This window comes from Thunnus albacares, chromosome 8 (assembly GCF_914725855.1).
Source record: "Thunnus albacares chromosome 8, fThuAlb1.1, whole genome shotgun sequence".
NCBI classification, from domain to species: domain Eukaryota; kingdom Metazoa; phylum Chordata; class Actinopteri; order Scombriformes; family Scombridae; genus Thunnus; species Thunnus albacares.
The window spans coordinates 14,755,964-14,770,409 of NC_058113.1; the positions used below are offsets into that span (position 1 = coordinate 14,755,964).

General features: G+C 38.9%; 2 protein-coding genes across 2 annotated transcripts; one reads left to right on the forward strand and one right to left on the reverse strand.

Annotated features, from left to right (window-relative positions):
* Positions 1-265: 265 nt before the first annotated feature.
* cdcp1a (CUB domain containing protein 1a) lies at positions 266-13,206 on the forward strand. The gene is made up of 9 exons (XM_044359719.1): positions 266-555; positions 2,346-2,561; positions 2,660-3,019; positions 3,125-3,493; positions 5,871-6,068; positions 7,302-7,667; positions 7,767-8,123; positions 8,939-9,026; positions 10,165-13,206. Exons 1-9 carry the CDS (start codon positions 483-485, stop codon positions 10,613-10,615), a joined length of 2,478 nt encoding a protein of 825 aa, XP_044215654.1. The 5' UTR covers positions 266-482; the 3' UTR covers positions 10,616-13,206.
* On the reverse strand, positions 12,844-14,352 carry clec3ba (C-type lectin domain family 3, member Ba). The gene is made up of 3 exons (XM_044359720.1): positions 14,118-14,352; positions 13,905-14,003; positions 12,844-13,693 (listed from the first exon to the last, which is right to left on the reverse strand). Exons 1-3 carry the CDS (start codon positions 14,212-14,214, stop codon positions 13,293-13,295), a joined length of 597 nt encoding a protein of 198 aa, XP_044215655.1. The 5' UTR covers positions 14,215-14,352; the 3' UTR covers positions 12,844-13,292.
* Between the last annotated feature and the right edge of the window lie 94 nt (positions 14,353-14,446).

Consider the following 14,446-nt stretch of genomic DNA (forward strand, 5'->3'; position numbering starts at 1 on the left):
TATGAGTCTATTAGAGTTCATTATCTTATATCTATTAGGTTTCACTGTAATATTTCTATTATATTCTTATTCTATCAACTGTAATCTCTGTATTAATTGCGTTTATTTTGCAGAATTGCATTGATTTCAACAGGGCTTTTTCTTTATTAACTCAAAAAATATTAATATAAAAAATATTAACTAAATATTATAACCACGGATGTGCTACGGTTATGACGCGTGAATGAACTCTGTACCTGCCAAAATGGCTGACCTGGCCACGCCTTTACATTAAAAGGTGTGCCCTTGCTGTTGGCGCACACACACACATACAGGAAGTGAAGCAATTGAGTCTCGATAACTACGAGTTGAGTTGCACGTAAACGACAAGAAAATGTGGCGCAGGATGGTCGCAACTTTGGACAAGAAAGCCGTGAAATAATGCGCAGATCTCCATCTATTTCCCTCCGGATCAAAGTCAAAGAGCTAAATTGTGGGGCAGCATGTCCTTATCAACAGCCAGAGTCTCACTACAGATCTTCTTCTTTCTTACTTTTATTGTTTTCACGGTATCAGGTAAGTTCAAGTCTAATGTTCATTTCGTTAACGAAAGCTATGACTAAAAATGATCGTCAACGACCTTTTTCTCCATGACTAAGACCAGACGAGACGGCACCGACGTCATTAAACACTAACTGTGACTATATCAACATGCTGTTGACGAAAAAATAAGAGACTAAAATGTAGTTTAAAAAATAAAAAGCTTCTCTTTTTATTTTCGTTTACAAAAAAGAGGAAACAGAATATTATAGACAGGAGTCGCAGTCTGAGCAGCATGTTAGTGAGCAGAGCAGCAGCAGCTCCGTCTGTGTTTACTGAGGCGTTCAGGTGCACTGCTGAATGTACGTAACCCGCGCGTTGGAAGCACTCAGACCCCAATACAAAACGACTGTAGTTACACGCATAAAACGGAGAAAATAGACTCCAGGTCACGTTTGCGTGTATATAGTGCGAGTGAATCGTGAGCCATAAAATAGCAGTGTATAACTTTACCTTTCCTTATGGTTGTTGTTATTCTAGCAAACCTTGAGAACTAGCTTGCTAGACAGCATTTTTTTAACCTTATGTCATTATTAAATGGGGTAAAGTGTTTTTTCTTTTCTTGTTAACACAGACCTCAGATCTATTTGCAATTAGTGTATGTACAGTATTCTTTTTTATTTTATTACTTTTATTTCCGTTGTTCAGAACAGAAAGGTAAGTTTGTACTTAAGACAACCAAAAATTACAGCTCTTATTATTTTATAGTAGTTTTAAAGACTGTAATGGGCCCCAGTTTTTGAATCGTGCTGGTTTAAAAGAAATATGCAAATCAGAACATGTTCCATGTTTGGATGTATTGTCCCTTAAATTGATCCCATCAGACCAGACACTTTTCCAAAGCTGCATTCTCAATCATTCAACCTGTGTTTTCATCAGATAATGATAAGTTTTGGTTTTGGCTTGACCAGATTGAATGAAATATTCAATGTAATCTGATGGCTAAAGGAGACTAAAATGTCAACAGTTTTCATTGACTAAAATCTAAGAAATAGTTTTCTTTGACTTAGATAAGACTAAAATGCCTAGACTTTTACTTGACTAAAAAAAATCAGGATGACCTTTGACCAGTTTGACCAAATATGATAAAAATTAACAAGGACATGTGACTAGACAGGACTAACACTAAATAAAAAATAACTGACGAAGATTTACTGTGAAATGTTGGTGAGGTGGATAATTATTTCAAGCATCAGAAAGGACTATTCCTCAAATTACAGGACAATAATTGTAGGACGCAACATCAGACAGAATTATTAGATTATGCAGTTTACTATTTCTTTGCCGTTATTATTATGCTGTTTACTGTGTTGATTAATCTTTGAATGAGTGTATTGATTAGTCCTGTCCACAGTAAATGAAGTTGTTAGGCAGGATCAAGACGAGGACAAAACGGAAAGAAGGACTCTGTGTAGTTTCACTGTGACAAAACATCATCGTCCAAAAGCTTCACGGAGTCTGTCTGATGTGTCATGTGTCAAATTGAAGGTTCTGTCTGTTTTGTTCACTTTAGAAACATGTAGATACATATATATAGAAAGAGAAAGAACGCAGCGTAACCAGGAAATGTGAGACAATAGAGTCAAGCAGCACATTAGGTACTGAACATGGCTGTGTTTGCTCAGCACAGGCCTGGTTAGTCATGAGGAATGAAGCCAAGCTGTCAGCCTTAGTCATATTGACATTGAGTGCAAGCATATATCTATCTTTGTTTTCTCTTTATCAAGTTGTCATTCTCTCAGTCTCTCTTTCTACATTTTATCTAGGGGTTCAGAAGCTGACCATTGCCCCTGACCGAGGCACCACCCTCAACATCAGCAGTAGTCAGGTCAAAGGGTCGGTGTGCAAAGTCTGCACAGGGTCAGGACGCTCACGACAATGTAGTACATCTGTGCTGTTAAAAGATAACACTCCTGTCTCGGTGGAGTTTGAATGTTCCAGACCTCAAGATGTATTCAGCATGGAGATTGTACGAAATATAGGTAAGAGGGTTCTCATCTCGTCTCTGGTTATCTTGTAAAGAAATCAAATTATCTTGCAGAGCTAATATGCTTGGATTTATGTGAAAATGTCTTCTCAGAATGTACCACAAAGTCGTGCAACGGCCACATCATCCAGGCTGACTCCGGCTCCCTTCCTTTGGATTTTAAACGCAAGTTCACCTGGAACCTGAAAGCTTCAACATCAAAAGCATTTCAAATAGACTTCACCAAGACAGGTCTGACACAGATTAATCCATCTGTGAGCTGCCCAGACAGACACACCTACACCCTCCAGGCCTTCCAGGATACAGGGATTGTGGCTTTAGGGAAATACTGCAGGACTGGTACTATCAGCAGTGCTCAGATACTGAATCAAGGGAGCTTTTCTCTGGAGGTCCCAGCAGGTCAGAAGCTGCAAAATGGCCAGTTTGATGTGTCTGTTGGGGAAGAAATCAAGTGTAAGTTAGTGTAAATTGTAGCATCCTAATAACGTCTTCTCTGTCTCAGGTCAAGTGTCAAACATCAAATTATTTGACAGTTGTTTATGGTTTTTTCTCTTCCAGCTCTTGCCAAAATTACACTGACTTTACCACAAGGGACTTCGTCTTCCGAGTTGCTTTCTCCAAACTACCCGGACAGTTTTCCTGACGACGATGTAATGGAGTGGTACTTTCAGATCCCAGCCAAACAAACGGCGTCTGTTCAGTTTCTGAATGTCACACAGCCACATTGTCTGAAGAAGGAGACTGCGGTGGAGTACCACGGCAAAGGGAGAGTAGCATCGGTGCTGACTTTGAAGGACACCCAGCCGGCCCAGAATCAGGGTGACTTCTCCTTGATGCTGAGGAACTGCGAGATGGACAGGAGACGAACTGGTTCTCCTGGACTCTCCCTAAGCATCAAGGTGTCCACTTCAAGAGCAAATTCACCAGGTGTGTGTCACATCGTCTGCACTTGATGAGGTTGTTTGGTTTTGGTAGCGTTAGGGCTGGGCGATATGAACAAAATCAAATATTACGATATTTTTGACGAAATACCTCAATATTGATATCGAGACAATATTATAGAGATGACTATTGGTGCTTTCACAAAATATTTACACAATAAAAATTTTGATAAATAATCATCAGTAATGTGGATAAAATGATTAATGGACACACAGACTCCGGCAACGACGCACCAGACCACTGAATGCTCGGCCGGTGAGTGACGTACTGCGAGTTGATCGGTGTTTGGTTTTTGCTCTGCTGTTTTCAATATGGTGGCTGCATTACAAACAATCTCATTGTACAGCTAAACAGTACAGTAAAATATGTTTCTGAAAACATTTGAGGTGAGAAACAGTCAATTCGGTAACAGAATCTTGATTCATATTTGATCAGCACTGCCCAGTTTGATAGTTTGATCTGAGTTTGTGAGCTGGCCTGACTTCATCGATCATTTGAATAAAGTTGAGGTCAAGTTGTACTCATGCAAATTCAGATACGGTGGTTGGTCCGTTGACTCGCCGTGAAAATTACATCATTTTACTAAAATGCAGCCTTTAAAACCAGCCAAAGACAACACTTATACCATATCATAATATAATAATATCCAAAATCTAAGATGATATCTAGTCTCATAACACGATATCAATATAATATCATGATATCAATGTAATATTGATGTATTGCCCAGCCCTACGTCACAGCTTTTGATAGAAACTTTTTACCTCTGAGAAGGTTATGTATTCAGCCCTATTTGGTTTGTTTGTGTTCTTTGTTTATCTCTAATATTTATGGACTGAGGTGATCAGATAGGCACTGAGCTATGGAACAGTTTTGATTTGGAGATCTCTGTCGTTTTTATCCACACTATTACAATCAAACTAACTGAGATGAAGGCTTATTTCAAAGGCTTGTTTAAAGGGTCAAGAAACTGATTTAACTGAAATTTAAAGCTGCACTAATCAATGTTTTTATTTCAGTAATGGATCAGATTAATGTAATATGAAGGGTGTTACTCCTTGTGACAAACTCACAGAGAATCATCAACAACTCTGCAGTTCCACGCAGCTCTTTTAGCATTTTAGCATCTTTTAGCTTGTTGTTTTGGTTTTACAGTCCACAACTTGACTGTTCTCATTCACTCTCACTGCTCACTGAAGCAGCAAAAAAGCTCTAAAAACCCTCCATATGCTACTTTCACAGCACCAAATGACAAACAGACAAAGTTAGCAACTAACTGGAGAACATAGTGGAGCATTTAGCAGCTGTGAGTGAGTATCGGAGTTAAATTCATCAGGTTATTCCAAATGAATGCTAATGTTGCTCTGGATGTGTTTATAGGCTGTTGTTTTATTACACATTCCTCAGGTTATGTTATTAGTTGATAATATGTGTTGTGTTTGAAGCTTGTTCTCCTGCCAGAAAATGTATCATCGCTGCTATAAATTAAAATAAGTATTATTAACTAACTACAAGCAAATATTACTTTAACTGTCAAATAATTTCATGATTCTTTTTAAAAAGTCCAATTGGTCCATTAGTCTCTCAAAAATGATGACAATTTATCAGTACCTGGTGTTTTATCTTAAGATTTCTTACTTCATCTGATCAACAGCCATTTAAAACAACATCATGACTTTCAGAAAGATATAAAAATGAAAAAAAAAGTTAATTGTAGATTCTTTGAAGTTTTGTTCAACAAATGTTTTTTTTTTTTGTTTTTTTTACCTGTTAACACTTTTTAGACATATATAGATACATTTAGTGTTGATCAACAATTAGATCTATTAATGGATCATTTCATCTAAATCAAAACCCAAAGCTGCTCGGAGGATTGTTCAGTGTTGGTGGAGGTTTTGCTGTTTAGAGGAAGAATGATTACTCCTCTACATGTTGCAGCAGGTACGCGCTTAGAACATACAGATAATCTTTATTTTGCATTTTCTTGCCTGTTACAACATGGGTGTAGATACATTGTTCGTGTGGGATTGACAAGATTTTCCATTTTTCTGAGACAACTTTTGTAAGGATGAGTAATGAAAGAGTGACGTGGAGAGGGGGCTTCATATATGAGCCTTCAGGTATCAGTTTAGGGGAGCTCTGAGATTGCCTCATTGCTGAGTCATGAATCACCGTCGTGATTACAGGAAACCCTTCCTTCAGCGTTCGGGGGAATCACCTTTTATTAGTCAAAACAAGATTAAAATCTTTCTTTTTGACATGGTTGAGGAGGATGATTTCAGCTGATATACACGTGCCCACACATTTGCATTTGTGTGTCCGTAGAAGAGATGTTCATGTGGAACTACACTGTTTTCTGTAGTGTTATGTAGTGTGGACCTGAGGAGGCAGAAGGGCTGTTCTCTTCACATCAAGAAGCTGAGGCCGACCTCTGACTGCAAGATGAAGATGAACTCTGTGGCGAAGGAGATGATCACAGTCTCATCAGACAGCGTTGCTCAGCTGTCTTTCCAGGACTGCCTCGCTGAAGACTTGAACGTCACCACCATGAGCGTCATAGGTAAATCCAGATTTGACTCATTTACTGCTCCTTGGCATGGAAAATAAACCTTGCATTGCAGGCCTCACAATCATTAGTCACAACATACTTAGTAATTTAAAGAAGGAAGGGTCTTTAAAAAATGCAATTTCATTGCACATTAAAATGAATATAGAATGAAATCAACATGATTTCTGCACTGTGCAAGATCATTTCAGTTTCTAACAGCCCCAAACATTTTCAGTCTGTAATTCAAGCAAGTAAGAACATAGATGTGATGTCCGTAATAATGATATATTAAATTTATACTGCACATTTCATTCGCAGTGAATCTCACAGTGAAACAACCGCAGTGTTGTTTATCAGCTATTTTTGTATGTTTCAAATTGTTGAAATGTCCTTGTTTTATTTAAAGCTACACAGATCAATCTCATTATATTAATGACATGACATGACGTGTATCCAATGACAATGGCTATGTCCAGAAATCCCTCATCATCATTCACTCATTCACTACTCCCTACATAATGGACACTCAATAGTTTACTCAATAATGAGCAGTAAATTGAGATTTCAGACGCTAATCATCGCCGTTTTGCGTCATTACATTCAACTGTTCAGTCGCACAGCAGTAATTTTCTCATTGCATTGTGGAATTGTTAGCAGAAACGACTTTTTTCATTCCACTGTGGATTTTTGAGGACACTATCAGGTGGATAAATTTACACCCTCCAAATTCAGACACCCAGATAACATGTCAGAGTGTAAATATAGTGCACTATAGGAAAAAGGGAGTGATTTCAGACACAACTTACTGTATGTGTAATGTAAAGATAGCCTGACTGCAGTTTCCTTCTACTCTACGGGGTGTTTTAGTGTCTTTCAGCTTGTTGTTTTGGATTTACGGCCCGCAACCTAGTTTTTTGGTTCACTTGCTGCTCCCATCAAAGAAAAAAAAAGCACCTATACGCTGTGACCAAAACAAGACTCCAAATGAATGCTAATGTTGCTCTGTGTCTGCTGGATGTGTAAATAGGCAACTGTTCACTAACATGTTCACCATATTAACTTTGTATACGGTGATAATATGTCAGTGTTGGGTTTACAGCTTGTTCCACTGCTTCCAAGTGGCTGAAAAAATCAATTAATGTTGGAGGATTGTGGCTATAGCCCCTTAGGAAGGCAGAAATTTTGCCTCACTTCTAAATCTTGATTTAATCGACCTCTATTAACATGTCACTCACATTTGCCCAGGGTGTAATCAACTTAAAGACTGCCCGAAGTCGCCAGTGTCTCTGTTACGACCTTCACTGCCGAGCTGCCTTACCGACCTTCTGAGCAGTGTGACCTGGCACCTCCGTCCTCCTGAGCACGGCACGGTGGAGCTGACCTCCGCCGTGCCCCTCAAACAGTCCCTACCTGGGCAGCCATGCAATGAGAGCATCATTGAACTGGCAGAGGATGATGGAACCAATATTGGACAGTTCTGCCCTCAGGGAGCCATTCAGAAGGTCCAAATCCACACTAACGTTTCAGTCACTGTGTCCAGAGTGGGAGGTAAAGCACTGATGCTGTCTCCCAAACCTGTGCTGAGTGCCAGTTTGAAAAAAGAGATATCAGGTAACAAGAAGATTAAATTGATGATGTGGTTTAAACCATACGTCCTGAACGAGTGCATCTTTTTCCCTGATATTTATTTTTCCTTTCTTTTGAACACAGAAAGGTACATATTCACTGTATCTCCAATGAAAGACACTCCCGTCCTTTTGGCTTCTCCTGGTTGGCCAGTTGGAATGAAGCCTTACTCCACCATCTCCTGGATCGTCTCTGTTCCCCCGAAGATGGAGGCGAACCTGATGTTTGCCAACCTCAGCCAGCCCAAGTGCAGCAACCGCCACACCAACATCAGGGTGCAGAGAGTCGGCTGCCTGGAAGAGGACTACAGCCGCAGGGAGGACGAGGAGGCTGAGAGCGAGATCACTGTGCCAGCAAGCTTCTACCTCAACATGTCCAACTGCATGCCTGAGAGAGGAGACTTCAGCGTTATCACCAAGATCACCCTCGAGAAGAGCACGAGTGAGTATGAGAAGCTTGTGTTTTTGGACTTGGAGGATTTAATGGGTCACAAATGCTGTGTTGACTTTTTTTTTTAACACCAACTAACTCCTTGAAATGACCTTTCTATGCTTTCATTTTGTCTTTGTTTAGCACCTTTTAACCTGTCTTTACCCCACGTGATTGGTATCCTTTTTTTAGCACAAGCTCTGCTAGTAGTTTAACTTATCATTTTGTCAATTTAACAAAGTATGAAGCCACGAGGAACCAAATTTACAAGAAAAAGTGACATAGGCGCCTATGAAAATGTACAAATTTTGAGTGATACACTCAAAATATTATTACACAATAGTTCATAGTTGTAAAAAAGTATTGCTTCACTATTCATACACACAAATACAAATGTAATAAATAAAACTATACTGCAGTCTATTTACATGTCAAGTGATTTTGTGCCTTTTCAGGAAAAGTGTTTTCTGCTGTTAATCATTGAAAATATTAATAATTCGCAGTTTAAAACATGTATTTCAAAAACTGTTTTGTGGTCTTCTGACATAAATGAGATACTGTATGATAAACCCCACATCAGCACTGATATATAAATAAGGTTATGCTACTATAATTAAAACATGCTCAGTGTCTTTACTGATGGATATACAGACTCCAGAGGGATTTAAAACCATTATAAATGCTTTTAACATTGCCATTTTTGGAGGGAATAGAACTATTTTTTTCAATTATCCAGAGCTTAAATGTAACAGTTATATTATAGCATGTTAATTTAGTTAATAACAGAAAAGATGAAATGATATACTGTGTTGTTTTGTCTCATGTAGACCTGATGCTGACCATCATCCTGAGTGTGGTGGCTGCTCTGTTGGTGATTTTTATCATTGTGCTGGTGGTGGTCTGTGTGGTGATAAGGTGAGTGCATCTGTTTTGTTTTTCAAGGTTTATTATCTAATCTTTATAAGTAATTGTTTTGAACTCTTTAAAATTACTCACTAAAGTATCTTTACTAAGAAAAAAAAGTCTACTAGAAAGAAAGAAACAGCAGCATCTTACAGAACTTTGTCTCTTTGAGATTTTCTGCCTTCACTTAAAATCTTTTCAAGGGTCTTTTATTAAGTGGATAATTGATATATAGATCCCCAAAGTATTCATACATTAAAAAGAGATGATGATCAAATAAAGAATCACATGAATAAATTGTGTAAAATGTGTAAAGGAGCCAATCATCTGTGAAATAATTTAAGAAATCATTAAAACTAAGCTCATTATTATAAAATGTTATTTCATCGTCAGTTTTATTGAGTTCATTTATGTTTCATAATGGCACTTTCCCTCAATAACATTTTATTAACCTTATTTTGACTCGTCAAAGCAGAAAAAGTGTAAATACTAACATTAACAATGGCTTTGTTCTTTTTAATCGTCCCAGTAAGTGAGTGAACATGCGAAATACCAGAACAACTGACTCACCTAAATGGATCAGAGCCATCATTAATGTTATTAATTGTGATTATTAATTCCACCTGAGCTGTTCCTGCTTTGACAAGTCAAAATGTCAGCTGTGAAAAGTGTCTGTTGCACTTCTCCTGTCTGTCTTATGCAACAAGTGGCAACAAATGTAGCCAGATAGCTCCTGAAGCGAAAACGTAATGCCAAATTAATTCTGATTCAACCAACTAGAGGCCGCTCAAATTAAACACAGTTACAGTAATAAGTAACCTTTCCTTTTATTTAACTGGCTGAATCTGACAGCAGCACAGTCAGTTAAGTTTTATATGTAAATGTAATAAATATTCTGAAACAAAATCAGACTTTTGAAAGAGGACAGTTTAAGTAAACATTTCAAAAAAGGAAATAAAACTCCAATAAAACTGTTGCTATAACAACAGTGAGTTGAGTTTGAATACTTTGTTTATCATGTTCACAAAGTATTGGTTCATCTTTATATTTTACTCAACTTATAGATGTGATTATTCATTTCATAATTACTTTATCTGACATTGAAGAGCTGTAACGCTGTATGTAATTCTCTTTCTCTCTCGCCAAACAGGAAGAAGAAGAAGCAGCTGAATCATCAAGTCTCCATCTACAATCCGAACGGCACCAGCTTCCTGCCAGGATACAACGGCTTCCCTAAATCACGCCAAGACAACGAATCCCACGTGTACGCGTCCATCGAGGACACGCTGGTCTACACACACCTGCTGAGGAAGGGGGCAGAGATGGGCGTCTACGGAGAGTTTGACACATACCGACCCTTCATGGGGAACACAGACTCACAGAAGCCGCTGGTCTCTAAAGACAGCATCGCCGACAAAGCGGAGGTCGGGGTTTACCAGCCGTTCCGGTATTCATCTCAACAGGCTCCTCCGCTTCCCAACAGGCCTCCGAGTCACGGCCAAACCTTTGTGGACAATGATATTTACCAGACTGAGGACCAAAGCCAGGAGGAATGTTCTCCGAAGCTGGGGCCACGGCTGGATCCAGAGGGAGGGAACTGAGGAGGAGATTGGATTGAGCTTTCTGCTTATCACTTGACCTACTTGAACTTTTAGATGTTCATTCCCTGGCATCTGTGTGATTTCCTGCAGTTCGGCCTTGCAAGAAGCCTTTTTTTTCTCCCCTCTTGAGCATCATTTTGCACCAAAGTCAGTCACACAAAACAACCTTGTTCAGACCTGCCTGCCGCTGTTACCTTGTTTTATCTCAGATGAAGCCGCTTTTGTTTGAAAGCAGTACTTAATCATCCCATTTATACCAGTTTAGCCCCTTTAAAGAGATATTTTTAATTTGAGATATTTGATACATGTACTTTTGTACATATTGTGGATGCAAACCTGTGTGCTGTTTATTAGCTTTTCAGTTTTTCATTTTTGTCATGAAACCGGTGAAAAGAGAGGACTCCACTGCTGTTGCAGCTCACTGCTCTTTTATAGCATCATCAGGACATGACGACCCGATGACGGCTGTATTGCAGCAGATTGCAACAGCAGTGTGTGTACATGGAGTCATCCCTTTGTATTGTTACTCCCTCTTCTTTTGCACCTACTATGGATTCTTCTAGATATCATTATATCAGCCAATAGCGGTGCTTTACATAGATGCCATTACACTCCTAATGATACACCTTTAGGTCATAGATTGTTTTCAGTCATTTTGGTCCATGAGAAAGACAAATTTAGTGCTTTTGTTCTTTCTTGGACCTACACTTTTGGGAATCTCAAGACTGATCTTCTGACTGTTTTCTTGATCGCTGAGGGATCTGTTTCTCTGGTCATACAGAGACTTTTTTGTTTTCTTTTTGTGTATCATGATGAATGAGAGTCACCAGTCAGAGACTATATTTTGTTTTAAATATTTTGTATGTTGAAGACCAAGGACCACTTCTACTGGACTACAAGGACACAGAACGAGAATCTTTATACATAATTTAAGTGCAGTTAGTGAGCAAAAAGTTACATCTTGCAAAGGATCTCAGTGTGTTTGTTGATTGATTGAACTTTGTTACCGGGTTTAACGGAGAGATATAATTGCTCATAATGTTTTTATGTGTGGAACAACAAACCACATCCTAACTTTGTTATATTCAACCAAAGATTTATTTTGTTTTCATAAGATTTTGTACATTTTCTGATAAATGGAGTAACAGAATACACTAACACAGCAAATCAAAATATTTATGTAGAGAATTCACTTCGACATTAGTCTGACTCAGAAAATTAATAGGTCTCATTTGAGGACACAATCAAACTCCTGAGAAAGACTGAATAAATTGTCTTGTAAAGCCATGTTGCCTCCTGCAGTTTAGAAACCAAACAGCAGGGGGAGACACATACTCCTGATGAAATGAGGTTTCCTGAGACGCTGTGAGAACAGTCTGAATGTTAAGTTACAGTTCTGTAATGTCTATTAATGCTTTACAGTTTGACTGATTGAGTTTTAAAAGGTCTGAGACGAAGACATTATACCCACAAACACTCTGCTGCTGACATCAGTGGATGTCCGTGGTATCATGGAGACGTCCAAACATGTTGATCTGATGTAACATTTCTTTGGGGTGACTTAACTATTGTGAATGCCAACGCAGAATGATGGGAAAAAGTGTGGGTGGGTGCAGATACAGTTAGTTTTTACAAACGTTGGACCAGGAAACTTCTGCAGGGTTTGATAATAAAATGTTTGGAAATTTGAAAAGGTTTTGTGTTTTCATGGGAGGGGATGTTAACCCTGTTTTTTCTGTAGATATAGAGTCATTCCCTCACACATCTTCCTCTCCAGACTGGCAGTTTACATCCATCCCCCTTATTACATCTGTGACATATATGAAATGGTGATGTTTAAGAAGAAACGTCATGCTCATAGTGTTACAGTTCTTCTTATTCTTGGACATAATGGTTATTATTTTTTTGAATATATTCCAAAAACACATCATTCATATACATTTGCTTAAAATAGCCCCAACTGTACCCGCCTCCTCAGAGCTGATTATATTCAGATGATTGCATTTCAGAGTCACATACATATGATGTGAAACACTTTGTGTCCTGTTTTGAAAGGAAATTTTTGGCTGTTTGTGAACCTTTAAGCCCATCGGCCTTGTAAAATGATCTGGTAAAATACAGCAACCGTAAGCCAAGAGTTTGTTTATGAGTTGTTACATAAGCATTTTTTTTCCCTCTGATGACCAAAAGATTTATATTATAACAGCTGAATCTCAGCAACACAATGAGAGAGTTGTAACTGTGGAGACACAGATTTATTAATGTAATATATTATAGAATATAAACAGCATAATTTGACATTCACGATTGCTGCACAGTAAAAAAAGCTTTTTTTTTATTGTGTTGATTAGCAGATGATATAAAAATACACATAACAAAGACAAGCCATCGAGTGGTGTTTACCTCGAAGCCTGTTATCTATAATGTTTGAGCACATGAGTCTATTGAATCAGCATCTCCCAGTGAATTCAACCTATACAACGACAAATCCCAGACCACCTGTGTGGAGTCACCCTGATATGGATTGACATCTGAATAGCTTGGTCAAGAAAATGTGAGCTTAAGAAAGATGCAGCACATTATTTCGTAAATGTATTGCAAAAATCTACCTGATAGCTGTCATTCGTTGCTGCAAGCTTCATCTGCACAGGTGTAAATGTCAGAAAGAAAGGAGGCTTCAGACGATATTGAACTCACACACGGAGGCCTTTTCAGCTCGGCAGTTCTCATCAAACCACTTCCCGTTGGCTGTGGTGGACAGGATGGCACAGTTCTGGGTACGCCCCCCGTCTGGCTGCAGGGTGATCTCTGTCTCCCAGTTCTTGAAGCGCACATTGGACCCTGATTGGTCCACCCACTGGCCATCGGTCACCATGTCATTGACACCCAGCCAGATGTGCTCCTCCGGGCCGATGCTCTGGCGGACGTAGTTGTAGAGCTGGTCGTTCTCGTCTCCGGTCACAGGAGTGCTCAGGCTGCCTCCCTTGGCGATGCAGTCATCGCTGGCTGCATGGAAGTTCTTCTTCACTGGATCAGCCAGGAAGCACTTGCCAAGGATCTTGGTTCCTCTCAGACAAACTAAGGGGGAAGAGAAGTCAGTTTTTTTCAGGTGTCATTATTAATCTGGTGTTTACAGTCTGCCAACCGACCTTGACTTTTCTTTTTTACATAACATCATGTTGGCAGTGTAGTAAAATGTACTTTCATCAATTGTGATACATTTTTGTGAGTCTGTGCAAACATTTTCTTGTAAAAAATGGATGTATTTAAATAAGAATTTTACCAATACCTGTTTGCAAAGCTTGCTGCTCTTTTAACAAATTCAGCTCTTGAATGATGTCATTAACCTGTTGTTTCAGTTCCTCAATTGCTGCACTGTTTGTAGAGTCTGTTGAAACAAAAAACAAAGCAAAATCTAATCAGAAACATAATTCTTCCATCAAAGATTAACAAGCAAGTACATAGTCTTCATTTCCAATGTCAAGTTAATATCAAGTCCCACCTTTCTTGCCATTTCTTTTTTTCGTTGATGTTTGCTGCTCTGCACAGTGTGCCAGCAAAATGAGACAAAACATCCAGCAAACTCCTCTAGCATCCATAACTCTTTGGGGGGGAAAAACGCTTAAAATCCACCGTAAATAAGCTGTTTTAGTGCAGCTCCACAAACGCTCCTCGCAGCTCTGAGTGCTGGCCAGACACAGACTGTTGTGTTTTACACGCCCGTAGTGGCGGCACAGAGTTGAGTGAGGAAATCTTGTCTCAGAGAGAAGAAATGTTTTACAGATGTTTAACGGTGCTTTTAAATGATGAAGCATTTAATAGGGTTCTGAC